The following is a 14,312-nucleotide window of genomic DNA, read 5'->3' on the forward strand; positions in this document are numbered from 1 at the left end:
TAGGTCTTGAGGGGAAGTCAGAATATGTCCATGCCAGTTGTCTTGCCAGATAAGGCGTAATTTAATTGATTTAATTGACATAAAGTGATAGTCTACCTTAATCCTCAGAGCCATGTGTTTATGTCAGCCCTAGGAGAGGAAGTGGATAATAGTCTTGGACAGCAATGCAGGAGATGACTAATAAGACTGCCTGAATAAACCAATCAACTCAATCAACTGGACCATAAACTATAATTATCAGTAAAAATCAGTACATTTTCTGAACATGCAAGGCAGCACAGCTCACAGTCGACGGCAGGTGCTCGCTGCAATTCACCGTTTTTTAGCTGTATTACAGCCTGCAATCACATTAGTAATCGGAGAGGATTCGATTCAAATGTCCCTTAAGTCACTTATACAAGGTAAAATGTGAATGGCTAATGGCCCGGAGATCACAATGGACTTTAATAATAATCGTCAGTGTTACAAAAGTACTACACTAAAGGAGTATTAGATACTTTCTCATAGATGCAGATTGTGTGCTGTCACTTACGGTGTACCAATGTCAGCTTTGCATTTCTGTTTCTTACTCTCTGTGTAGTTTTATCCATCCGTCTGTCCATCTTTTACTGCTTTATCCTCCACACGAGGGTCACGGGGGAGCACTGGGCCATCACAGGGCCACACACATAGACAAACAACCACTCACACTCACACCTATGTTCAATTTAGAGTGTTCAGTTTCCCATGTTTTTGGACTGTGGGAAGGAAGCCGTAGAACCCGGAGAAAACCCCCACACACACAGGGAGAACATGCAAACCCCATGCACAGTATAGTTTTATGTGAAAGATATTTAAATGATATTAAACTGTAATGTCTGTGTTTCTCCCACAGGGATCAGTGGACTTTCACCTCACATACTCTCTTGTTATGAGGCCTTTGATGTTTCTCTTTTGAACAGCCGAGTGACATTAAGTCATGTTTGTCTCTGGTTCCCCTGCAGGTTCACGTGGGCACCTCCCATCAGGAGCAAAGGGTGGTTGGATACCTCACGTGTACTCATCTTCATGCCATAGAAGGTACAGTGATCAGTGATGTTCTGCTTTTCCTCCCCTGTGCTCGCTATATAGCGAGCGGCTACGACTGTGTGCTTGTTTGTGTGTGTGTTTGGATAGAGCTAGCTGGATAAATGGGTGAATCAAAACCACTGCATGCATCTTCCTGCTGTTCCCATGGTGACTGGTTCAAGCTGTTTCAGGCGTCACAGCCCTATTTAAAGCCCCCGGTCGATGCCTTCCTCATTTTTTACCAAAGACACGTGTCCCCTCCTTTCTCCTAGCTATTCTGAGCTGCTCCTACATTTCTCACATGTCTAAATATAGCAGTGCAGGACTAAAAATACATCACACATCAAGCCTTGGGGGTTGTGAATGGTGGGGGTTGGAGGAGTAGGGGCCACAGCGACCTGATTCTTTTAGCTGTAGCTGTATCGTGAGCGTACGAGATCTATGATGCAACGCGATGTAATTAACTGCATACACTTGCCAGCCACTTCTTCAGGAATATACATTCAAGTTCTTGTTAAGGCAAATATCTAATCAGCCAGTCACAGCACTGAAGTTTGATAGTGAGCATCAGGATGGAGAAGACACCCCCGCAGACTGGGGCCGCTCTCGCACATAGCAACAAACTCATAAAATCACCAAACACAGTTAAAAAAAAACGCGTGCGGTCAGGTGTAAGAAAACACCATCGCCGGAGAATCAGCCCGATCATGTAAATAAAGAAAAAAAAACCATCTGCAGCAGACATGACTCCACAGAGACCAACAGTACCATTTTTATCACGTTACGACCAAGAGTTACTCCGACACAGTGACACCTTCACTGATGCTTACACGTCTGATGGAATCTCACAAGTGTTTTTATACCAAGATCATTCACGTAGAGATTGCAATAACAGAGATATACTGTATTTATTTTGGGTCCCATGACTGAACACGGCACGTTTGTTGGCGTCAGACGAGCTGATCTTTCAGAAACTGATCTAATAGGATACTTATGCACAACTACAACGGCAATCCTCTGTTAATGCCTTGTTGATGCTAGAGGTACAGTAAGAGGAGGATGACCAGTTTGGATTGCGTTGATAGAAAGCTCAAATCACTTCTCGTTACGACCGAGGATTGCAGAAGACAACACTAACCGTGAAGCAGAGGACTGTATTAGGTACAAATAATACACATATTTAAAGAAGCAGTGGGTGCATCGATACTGAACTTTGTCTTCTGACTGACAATGGTGAGACTAAGCAGTCTCACAGCCAATAAATGTCAAACAAAGGTTGGTCTATTCAGGTTCCATCGCAACCTTTAGCTAAAAGTTTGGTACCACATGAATCCCGGTCAAGCAGCCTTTTGCTCCAACGATCAACAGTATTGCAGACGTATTTTTACTGTTGATTTCAATAGCCATGAAATATTAAAGGCATTTGAACTCATCCTCCTTCTGAGTGCCTCAGATGTATTGCAACTTGTCGAATGCTAAATCATTGCTTTGCTCTCTTCGCCCACAGCCAATAACCAAACTGCTCATCAGAGGCAGCGTCTAGTAAGAGTGAAGAAGTGAGGCGGACAGCCTCTTTATTACTTGAAATATTCAACATACCTGCAGTTTAATGAGAAAAGCTGTGCTGTATTATTGTCTCCTGCTCCCTGTGGTCACCTACACCGTGCAGGCAAATTCATTTGTCAGTGATGTCAGACAACTGAACAAGCATGAAATATTCACTGTATGCCATACTCGTCCATTCCCACAAAAATAGATATACTTTTGTGTTAAAATCCCTTTTTAAACTGACTATTTTTGTTGATGTTTTTGTCTTTAAAGTTTTATGATGTTGAAACTGATTGCAGGGTAATTGTTATAGAAATACACCATCCACATTCATAATGATCCCTTATAAGCCTTGTTTTGTAAACAGTCATTTGCATTACAAAGGAACTGAGCGCTTTTGAATTTAAAACACTGCAGAGAAAAGCATTTTCTGAATTTCTACATAAAGTCTGGTTTTTGCCTTTTTTTTTATTGTTTAAATAACCATGACATTGTTAAAATCAGACAATCATCATGTTTAGGACTACTTTGGCATTTAAAATACTTCACACTGAAAGCTAGAGGCTGTGACGTGAAGTTGTTTACTCTGCACACACACAGTAAGTTTTAGTTTCAGAATGTCCTGTACATACTTTCCTAAAACTCAATTTTACGGGGAGAAAATTGCTTTTTTTTTATGGAGAATGGCAACTGCAAGAAATGTATTGGCTACTTGGTTATTTCACAGTATTGCTTTTGATCACTATTTATGGTGTCACAATTTTAGACAAAAAAAAAGTTGTCTCTTTTGTACATCTTCATGTATTTTAAGTATAGAAGTTTGTATTTTCTTATTTACGTTGTAAATAAGTCATCTCTAGAAGTAAATATAAGATGTTTGTGCCATGAGAAGTTTAGTAAATGATTATTATTTAATACTTCCGAAGACAGACTGTGTCCTTGAGCAGTCTGATATTCAAAACTGCATTTCCATTTCATTTCCCATCATTATTCAAACTGACATCCAATCTTGCTCAGGCGAGGAAGTGATTTTGTTTTGTTTGGCCCTGCCCCAGTCAAGCAGAGAGTGGCATTTCTTTTGTGCCTCTGTCATTTCCAACACCATCATGGACGCAGCACTTGGAGCAGTGTACCTCGCTAACATTTGTCATGTTGAAGCCTGTGGCCAGTGGATTTTTTGTAGCGCGGTATTTGTATTTCCAACTCTGGTCTGATTAGGAAAACTGAAAACATTCAAGAAGTGCGCTGGAGGGAGGGTTTCACAATTTGAAAGTATGTGGCAAATAAACAAAGTGTTTATTGTCATATGCACAGTAAAGAAACACGTTTCCCTGTACAATGAAATTCTTACTTTGCTGTCCACTCAAAAATACCAGCACAAAGTAAACAAGAAATAGTATTAAAAAAATAGTGTATAAATATACATATAAAGAAAAATAATAAATATTAAAAAAATAGTGTGTATATATACATATATAGAGAGAGAGTCTTCAGTGAAACTCCACAGAATAGCATTGTTCAACCTTTGGGTCAATGAACTGTATTTACAGTATAAAGTGCTTTTCTAGTAGCTGGTTCTCACTCGGCCATCAGGTGCAATCTGGTGTTCAGTGTCTTGTAAAGGACATTTTTGACTTGGGGACTGCAGCAGGGCATCAAACGTCAAACCCACTCTTTGAGCTACATCCTTGTGAGTCCCAGCTCCGGAAGCAACCAATGAAAATCTTCCATAAGTGTGACCCAGTTCCAGAAGTTCTGGGTCACTTTTGGTAGAGCAATCCCTCTGACTCCCACTTTTATGTAGAGATTTCAAATATATTCAAATGTGTATTTTCTGTTGCACTAATTGTGGTCTAAAACTGGGCCACACTGGACGTGGAAGCACTGCAAATGTGTGAATACTTTTGTCTACTAAATACTAAATTGAATATACACGTTTGACATTAACCATGTATCCATGTATGTTTTCGTTACAAATGAACACACAGTTTACACACGGAGAGCCAAGATGAAGGACGCGTGCACATACAGACACACTCTTTATTCACATAGGTAACTGTACAGCAAACACGCCTCCGCAGTATCACAACAGAGAGAGGGAAAAAAAAAAGGTAACACATGACATTACACATCTACTTGCGCCGTAGTCGAGAGCAATCAAAGCCAAAGCCACCCACTCACCCACCAATATCTTGACACCTCTTTGTTTCTCACTCTCGCTACAATTCTCTCTCACACACCTCCTCCCTCCAGACACCTCCTCCCTTCGCTCTTCACTTCCAATTTATCTGATTCTTTTCTGGCAGGAGTGGACCGAGGCAAACTTTGCCAAAGGGAAAAAAAAAAAAGTGTACTGAATGATGCACTAAAATATGATAAACATTACAAAGTAAGGGCCACACACCGTACAGTTAAAAAACAGTTAAAAGAAACAGATCATGTTACCGCTTATGAATAAGACTGAGGCCCCACATACTGGAGCTACTGTTATTTCCTGTTGGCTTATACCACGGCCCATCACAAGTTAGTAATAATTGCTACCATTTTGCCTTTATGGTAGCAATTTCTTTAGCAAGATGATGGAACTGCAAATGTTAAGGTGTTACAAGTGAATAAATAAACTATGGATTTATTTCTAAGTATAATAGAAACATTGCCAGATAAGATTTAGGGGCTTGCTCCAATTCTGTCATTTAATATCATCCCACAAAAACATCAAACAGACAAACCTCCTGTGTTCATAAGCTTCAGAGTGAACAATATTACGACATTCAAAATAATTGTATCGTGTAAATGTACAGTTTACGTGTCCAGTACTCAAACAACAATAATTCAAATCAGGGCACTAATGAAAAAGATGACATATGTCTTTATATTTGGCAATAATTTGACTTATATAATAGTGTGTCCTATATTGAATCATACCCTGAAATATTATATTATCATATATCACCATTTTTCTTAAACTGCCCCTCCATTACTTTCTTCTCTTTAGATCATTTTAGGTGACTTTGACTTTCAGCCAAGCATTTTACATGAATTTGTGTCTTTTTTTATCCCCCCTCCTTTCTCCCTGCCTCCTCCCTTCCTTTACTACACGCACATGGGCCATTTATCAGGTGATGCTGCTGTACGCTGTGAGCAGCTGGACCTGTTGCTCCGGTGGGGAGCCGAGTTTCGTCAGTCTTCGTCCCAAATGCCTGAAGGCGAGAAGGTGCTGGAGGACCTGGTGGCCTTTGATGTCATCCTGGGAGATCTCAACTTTGATAACTGCTCCTCGGGTATGTGCAGCCTTCACGGGCCAGACAAGGATATCCTCTTCTATTCTGTTCACGCACCGAACACATGGAGGCTTCGCATTTCATCATCACCTCTGCAATGTACAATATCATTCATTAGATCTAGTCTCAGACCACCCACAGGCTTTCCACAGTGGGAAATAATGAAATATGAATACGTGTTGTTATCGGTAAAAAAGCTTGAAATACAGAGCTGCAAATAAATCTATTTATCTATGGTAAATCAATTACTAAATAAATCACGAGCTATTCTCCGTGAGTGGGTTTTTAGGTTGGTTTGCTCCTCCATACCAAATGGAGTGAGTATCTTTAGTCTGCTGACAAAACAAAAGATTTGAGGATATCATCGCTTTGAGGTTTATAAATACCGACTGACGTATTTCACCATTTTCATTTAACATTTCATGAGCCAAACAACTGATTGATTCACCAAGAAAACAATCACAACATTAGTTAATGATGGACATTGGTAAAATGAAATAATGTCATGTAGCAACTTCAACGTTAAAATCCCACACCATGGTAACATTAATTGCTTATCCCTACTTTAAACATCGCAGAATCAATGCCACAGTTACATAAGAAGTCATCACTTTTCCTTTTTTTTTTTATCTCCTCTAAAAATGTTTGATGTGAATGCATTCTGTGTTCTGATGTGCTTTTATTTTTTTTCCAGAGGACAAGCTGGAGCAGCAGCATGCACTTTTTACTCAGTACAAGGATCCGTGTCGCCAGGGGCCAGGGGAGGATAAACCGTGGGCTCTGGGTAATCACACGCACACACACGCACACACACACACATATACGTACATCCATATATGTTCTATAGGGACACAGTCTGGTGTCGCACATCGCTGTAGTTCCTCAAGCACATAAACATGCGCTCACGCATGAAAATCCTTAAACAAATATGTATTACTGCATTATGACAAGCCCGTTAAAGCTATAGCCTCTGTGTGGCTAAATCAGGATTCACCTTCTGTGAGGGTGATGACACACACACACACACACACACACAGTACAACATGCAGATACATGGGCCTTAGTGATGTAAAGACTGGAGGGTTTTGGTCTGGATTATTTAGGCCACTGGTATTTTAGGCACCAGCGTGGGCAGGAGAGAGTGAAAGGGTTCATTTAGAGGAAGGCTTGTTTATATGGGCAGCGACGTTTTGCCACCCTGTTAGGTCACTTTTACAGGAGGAGAAAAGAGGGAAAGCATAGAGAAAGAATAGAACAATAATAAACAAGTAAAAGAAAAAAGAAGGCGATGTTTATTCAAAGAAGATCAGGCATAAATGAAACACAATAACCAGCCAAATAAGATGAGCACCGAGACGCGCTGCCAGCTATTCAGATTTACTGACAATGCTGACGATTTTGTGAAAATGTGCTGAGGCTTGCATGCAGCTCCAGGAGCATTCCGGCGACGCCACCCTGCCTGCCAAATGCACAGAAAACCTACAGAGTTCATGATGCATTTAAATCACTGGGAATGGTGGCAAAGCAGAGTCCATCTGATCCAAAGTCTCACGACCGAAGATCAAAAAAAATACTAAAATACTAAGTACTCATTGGTAATCAACAACAACAATCTTTACATTTCTCTTTTGAGGGCGCGTTCAAGTTCTCGTTTGATGGCAAACGTCAACCACGAACCCAGAAACCCCAACATATACAGTTTACTGTGGTGTTCCGGGTATTTTAGGAGACGTGGGGTGGATCGGTGTGAATGAACATTCATCTTCTTCCCCAGACGTACACTACAGATGTCAGAATTTATGAGGACAGAGAAATTGGGCTCTTTTTTTTTTTTTTTTTACCACTTATAAGAGGCCGTCTTGTGTTTATCTACTTTTTCCCAGATGAGCTGAAGGTAGCGTGGCAGACAGACAGGCAGCAGCCATTGAGTGTGAGACTCGGCATCTTTGTCATCCTAAACTTATACAAAAAAATAAAAAATAAAAAATACCAGCTGCACATCACACGCCTACTTTGAATAAGAGCTGCCAAATGTCAATTGACTGGAGTCTCTCTGGAGTGCTGCTCTTTCCATGTGGAGCTCTTTAAACACATCGGCCTTACATCCTCACTGTCAGAAGCGTCCCTGAGAGCTCATCTCTCTCTCTGACTGTTGTATATCAGCAGCTGATGACAGTGAATCATGGTCTGCAGACTGTAGAGGTGAAAGTCTGCGCTCTCCACTGACGCCTCCTCCGTCACTTAAAGAGCAGCTCGGATTAATGTGTTTGTCGTTGTGAGGGGGGAGGGTTGTGAACAGATCCATAAACGAGCTGCCGTAAATGTACAGATATGTATCTGTGAATGAAGAAGTCTGAGGCCAGAGGAGCAGATCCCTACCCACCACTTTCACACTTTTCACACAGCTTCTGCTTTTCGTTTTCTTTCCCTTTTTCTTTTTTACCCGCTTTTACCACGTCCTTTCATCACACAGCACACAGGTGGAGCAAGATTATGTACTGTAATTCAAGTTTTGCGGATTCAATAAGGGAATTGTGACCATTCGCCACAAAGCGGGAAGTGCCCTATGACTCCGCCTTGGACCGATCGCCTCGAAACTTCATACGTGACACAAGAGACCGACCCCCTAACGCACATATGTCAGAGTCAAGGCCCGCGGGCCGGATCCGGCCCGTGAATGAGTTGTCTCTGGCCCGCGGGATGATATTTAATTACTATTAAAACTGGCCCGCAGTATTATGTGCCCGCAGCACCATAATACTACAAATCCCAAGATGCATTGCGAGTGCATTGGCGCGTACCGAGTGCCCGCAAGCGAGCGCGATCCCGCGTCTTCTCTTCATGAGCAGCAGCACAGTCACAGTGGAGGACTAAACATCGCCGTCAATTTTCATCTCCCTCTCCCCCAAAATGGCAAGGTAGAAGGTAGACGCTGAACACAGGGGGTTTCAAGACAGGTGGGAGACAGAATACATGTTCACCGAAGTAAAAGGAAAGCCTGTGTGTCTTGTGTGTGGAGACAGCGTGTCTGTTATGAAAGAATATAACTTAAGAAGGCAGTATGAAACAACGAAACACACAGACGCACAGAAAGACAAATCTTGCCTAAGAAATGAATGCAACTGTTTTGCACTTTTTCAAGTTTGCACTAACTTTTCTAATTTTATTATAAAAGACAGTCATTGGTGAGGATCAGAGCAGCACACTGATTTGTTTTTAATGCATGCTGTTTCATTTTTGCATTTATCTCGCCATTGAGCTTTGAAGGACAATTACATTTTGCTGTTTACCTGTTAAAAAGAAGAAGAAGAAAAAACGTTTTCAATTTGTTACTGAAAGAGCCTTGAGAAAATATTGCAACTGATTTTATTTATGTTTTGCTTAATTTAATTTAATTTAATTTAATTTAATTTAATTTGATGATTAATGTTAAGTGCAATATAGGCTGTGTTATTGGTATTGGTTCCATATGTGCAATAATTGCGAGTTTTAATAAACATTGAACCAGCCCGGCCCTCCACTTGTACCATTTTTTTTTATTTTGGCCCCCCGTGTATTTGACTTTGACATGACTGCCCGAACGCGTCTACGGACACAAACTTGACCCAACAGGAAGTCGTCCGTTTTAAATTTAGCTGCCATTTCGCCAAAAAACAGGAAGTGCACTATAACTTCCCCCTACATTGACCGATTGCCTCCAAACGTCATACGTGACACAACCGACCGACACTGAACATGTATATGTTATTATTTCTATTCTGTGGCTTAATTGCTGTCATTTTGGAGGGGATTATTGACTAAAAGTGAAGACTGTGGGGACGCAAGGGCCCTATCATGACTGCGCTCAGTCCTAGTTCTTCATAAATCAGCATAGAAAACAGGTTGTCAAGGTTGCACCTCATTAGCCACAGAGTTCATCATGACGTAAATCACAGGTTCTTATTATTATTATTATTCCACCATCAACCCACATATCTGATAAATCATCCACTGAGAGACTGAAAAAAAGCTGATACAGACTTTTGTTGTTTTGTTTTGTTTGTTTTAATTAGTATTACTTAACCCGTGATTCATGGGGACATCAATATCATCAGAAAACAATAAATAAAAGATGGAAAACATAGCTCAAGGACTGGACTGTGTTGATGCCAAGAGTGCAGTCATTTTTCCAATAATATTTCATTTGACATAAAATAGTGGCATTTGACAATTAGATCTATTTTGTATGAATTGGATGTCTCTTGTCTGATGTGTGCGTTTCAGGAGACACTGAAATGAAAGGAAAAAATGATGTTTGATATCAATACAGGTACTTTACTGGATCCCAGTGGCCTTTATGATGACGAGGTCAGCTCCCCTGAAAGTTTACAAAAGTGAGTACAATACACGTCAGAAAAAATAACATTGCGTTGTATTAAGACAGTATTTTGCCAATGTCTTGGAGGAAATGATTAAGTTATTGTGTCAGGTACACTGACTGACTTTCACTCACTCATTTTGTCTCCATGTTGTTTCATGTTTTCCCTGTTTGGATGTTTATGGCTTCATGCACTGTCCTTATGTGTTGTCTTCGTCTGTATTTCTCTCCAAACGTCACTGACTGATCCTCTCGCTGCACCATGTGTCTGCCAGAGTGATGGAGAACGAGGAAGGGAGGAAGGAGTACGTGGTGTTTCCTCCCAGTAAGAGCCAATGTCCTGCCAGCAGTCAGAAGGGAAGGAAAATCCCACTCAAGGGCAACGGGCGCCGCATTGATTACATCCTCTACAGCGACGAGGGCCTGCAGCAGGACTGGAAACTGGTATGGTTTTACTTCAGCTGGGAAAGCTGGCAAAATGAAGTCTTTATTATGAACAATTAATGGTCCAAAGACTGCTGCTGTATCTAAATCTTCTGTGCGGTAGAGAATATCGATGGTGTGTCATGACATTATGTTATGTTGCAGCTTAAAACAAACAATATCACTTCACGTGCCACCTTAATTACACTGGAATAAGTTTGTCCCTTTTTCCAGCACATTTACTCCAAAGACAAAACAAGGTGTCAGTGCCTATCAGAGCACAAACCTGGTAACATCTCCCTGAACAGCACGATGCACAGCTGGATGTTTCTGTTCCCCTTGACGCACAGGAAAATGTTCCTGCTTGTTGAAAGGATTAGAATCAAATGAAAAACCCAAAGGAAAACAATGACATGCAACAACAGTGACAGGGGAGATAAGTAAAAGGGGGACGATCTTTTCTCTTTCTCTCTCCCTGCCTCACTAACACCACTGCTATGTGACGCCACCTAGTGTCAGAATGTAGCAACTGTCATTGTACAAAAAGACCATAGTTGTAATATCTCACTTGAATGCAATGATGTGCCTGAAGTCAAATGATTGTTTCCCAATGGTACTGCTGGGATTTGAACCCAGGATCTCCTGTTTACAAGACAGGCACTTTGACCAGCTAAGCCACAGCACCTGCTGTCAGAAGATCATGAGATGTTTGTATCTTCTCTTCATAAACCACTCTGACGAGTACAACAGAATGAATTACCGCTTCTGCCTCCAGAGGGCACTGCTGCCCAGAAGGATGGCTTTCAAAGTTGTGGCCATTGTTGATAAGTTGTGATTAAAGACACTGATGCACAAGACTATTCTGCAGTGTGACAATGTGTGTGTGTGTGTGTGTGTGTGTGTGTGTGTGTGTGTGTGCCACTTCCACTGATGGTTTGATAACAATGGTTCTTTTCTCCGCCCCCTACAGGACATTGAGGACTTCAGCTTTGTCACCCAGTTGGCCGGCCTCACTGACCACCTGTCTGTGGCCATGCGATTGGCTGTTTCCACTGGGGAAGAGGAGCCTTAGACTGACCATCCGAGTTAGTTTTTATTTTTGTTGTTGTTGTTTTTTTTTTGTTGTTTTTTTAAATACTGCCATGGAGGAACGACAAGTGATCTATAGGCGAGGAAAGGATTGAGAGAGTTTACAAATATGGAGGCTCTTATGAGGGGAACATGCAGGTCTGCGAGGGACAGTGTGTTGGAGAAATGAAAGCGTGGAGGAGTGCTCAGCGGATGAATGGATGTTCAGTAGGTAGATGAGAGCAACAGCAGAGATGCTCTTTAAAAAAAGAGAACTCTGGGATGGAAAAGAGAAGGGAGATATTCTTACACACACACACACACTCGCTCCGTTCCCCTCTTGAATACAGAGACTTTTATTTACCGTGAATTGTTTCATGTAGCCATTTTACACACACACACACACACACACTCCTTTATTGGATCTGTTTTAGCTGTAGTGTAAGTATGATGACTTTACCTTCAGGGACTGTTGGATCCTCCTTCTTTAGTGACTGTGTTAAAAGAAAAGAAAAAAGTAAAAGAAAGAATACATAATTGAAGTGATAAGAATGAAATGTACAGCTGCTGACCAGCCTTTACACTGCACATCTGTGTCCCTGTGTTCTGCTGTCAGTCATTCACCGTACGACTCCCTCGTCACTCCAGGAACCTCGACAAGTGTCTTTTTTTCTTAAACAAATATAACTAAAAGTAGTCTTTCTAAATTCAGAAAAACAACATGACACAATTTCTATTGCCACCGCATTACTTTTTATAGTGAGTTCAACGCCTGTTTAATAATATATTGTATCTTTCTAACAAGATTTATTGTATAAAGGGATGAAGCTAAAGAAGACAAATGTCATGAAATGCTGAGAGCATGTTTTTTTTTCTCGACCATGATTGGTGGAAATGTCATGGTGAAGGACATTTTTTTGTCTCTAAGTATGAACTGAGGATTTGCTGATGCATGAAGGAAATGGTGTCAGTTTACAGCGTTAATATACCTGCTCGATATACTTGCTTGCTTGAGAATGGATGCCTGATGAGATGCATTTTGGCCTGAAACACACATTGAGTGTACACACCGGAGAAGCATTTGTGCATGTGAGACGATGATGGAACTTCACACACACACACACACACACGCACCACACCGTGTGCAGAGGGTGATGTCGCTTACGTTGGCCGCACTAGGAGTTCCTCCAATCACAACGTCCAACCGAGTTATTGTCAGCTTGTGAGCAAACCGGAGAGAAAACCCTCACCGTGCTGTAAGTACATCTGAGTAGCTGACAAAAAAAAGCATGCAGCCCAGTGTTTGTGTGTGTGAGAGCACAAACTGTTGCCCCAGCCATTTGTGACAGCAAGTACAAAAACCCCTGAAGACCCACATGCAGCACACATACACACACACACCTTGTGAAACATGCCGAGTTGCCTACATGGGCAAATAAACTGTTACCAACACTTAAAATGCCCTATCAGTGTTAGGTAAATGTCACACACAGAAAATGTCCATACAGGGACATTTTTTTTTTTCCTCTACATTGCGTCAACTTAAGTTATCTATTCCTCTAACCTTTTGTCATGCTCCTTCTGCTGCCAGCCTGACACCAGAAATAACTAAATGTGTATGTCATACTCTGAGAGCAGAGCATCTAACAGAGCTGCACTGGCCATGGAGTCTAAACTGGAACTGAAACTTTGTAAAGGGCAGAGTTTAGTCACTGTGAATGTCACGAGGCTTCTAAAGTGCAACATGTCTATGTCCCCTGTCAACCCAGTGACGCCGGTGCTCACAGTATACTGTGTTAAATATGGAAGCAGGTCTAAATGTTAGGAGATGGAGGCCCGTGGCGTGCCGTGCCGTGCCGTGCCGTGCCGTGCCGTGCCGTGTCATGCCGTGCCGGTTGAAAAGCGCCACAACAGTTGTCTTTTAGGACAGTATTAGTTTAATTAGGTAATGTCCTTTATTCAGCAAACTTCTTATCTTCAAAATGTTGGTTTTAGTCATTTATATATCTTTTATTCTATTCAACCTTTATTTAACCAGGAAAATCCCAGCAAATACAAAACACTCAACACAGTTGTAGACAAATGTACACAGTTGAAACTCAAGCAGAAGACAAATAAAAAGAAAACAAATTAAGTTTACAAGCGGATTATGATATGATAATGATGGGTGATGCACTGGGAACACACACACATTCATATGAAACAACTATCAAAGACAGTCTGTGTATTTACATTACAGTTTCCATTAAACTTTAACATTTTAATTCTGTTTAACTATTACTTTTTTGTCTTTATTTCTGCTACTTATTGTCTCCTACTCGAGTTAGCATGACAGATAGGTACACACATCTATTGTCACTCCTTAACTGTGCACAACAAAATGGGTTCACCATATATGGACGTGAGCCAGCTCTGTTTTAGCCCGATGGGACGTTTTCTTCCCAAATTTAAAACAACATGTGAACTTCTCAGGTGCTGAATGCCACTGTTACAACCTTTAAATGTGCGATGAGTGAAAGTCACTAATGTGGGATGCTTGTTTTCTTTGATAAAATATGGATTACAATGAACAGTGAATGGTTCCAGAT

The 14,312-nt window shown here is 41.2% G+C and overlaps 2 protein-coding genes and 1 non-coding gene across 3 annotated transcripts in view; 2 read left to right on the top strand and 1 right to left on the bottom strand.

Moving 5' to 3' along the window:
* Nucleotides 1-13,993, top strand: part of smpd3 (sphingomyelin phosphodiesterase 3) — a 51,167-nt gene extending 37,174 nt beyond the window's left edge. The window contains exons 5-10 of the mRNA XM_058644424.1: nt 984-1,059; nt 5,715-5,876; nt 6,571-6,660; nt 10,186-10,249; nt 10,509-10,677; nt 11,627-13,993. Coding sequence (XP_058500407.1) covers nt 984-1,059; nt 5,715-5,876; nt 6,571-6,660; nt 10,186-10,249; nt 10,509-10,677; nt 11,627-11,728 — 663 coding nt within the window. The 3' untranslated portion in view covers nt 11,729-13,993. The remainder of the gene's footprint in view (nt 1-983; nt 1,060-5,714; nt 5,877-6,570; nt 6,661-10,185; nt 10,250-10,508; nt 10,678-11,626) is intronic.
* The window catches only part of LOC131469481 (troponin I, fast skeletal muscle-like), a 145,771-nt gene that overhangs the window by 56,501 nt on the left and 74,958 nt on the right, over nt 1-14,312 (top strand). The window lies entirely within an intron of this gene.
* trnat-ugu (transfer RNA threonine (anticodon UGU)) lies at nt 11,268-11,341 on the bottom strand. The gene has a single exon. It is a non-coding gene; the product is annotated as a tRNA-Thr (tRNA).

This window comes from Solea solea, chromosome 12 (assembly GCF_958295425.1).
Source record: "Solea solea chromosome 12, fSolSol10.1, whole genome shotgun sequence".
NCBI lineage: Eukaryota > Metazoa > Chordata > Actinopteri > Pleuronectiformes > Soleidae > Solea > Solea solea.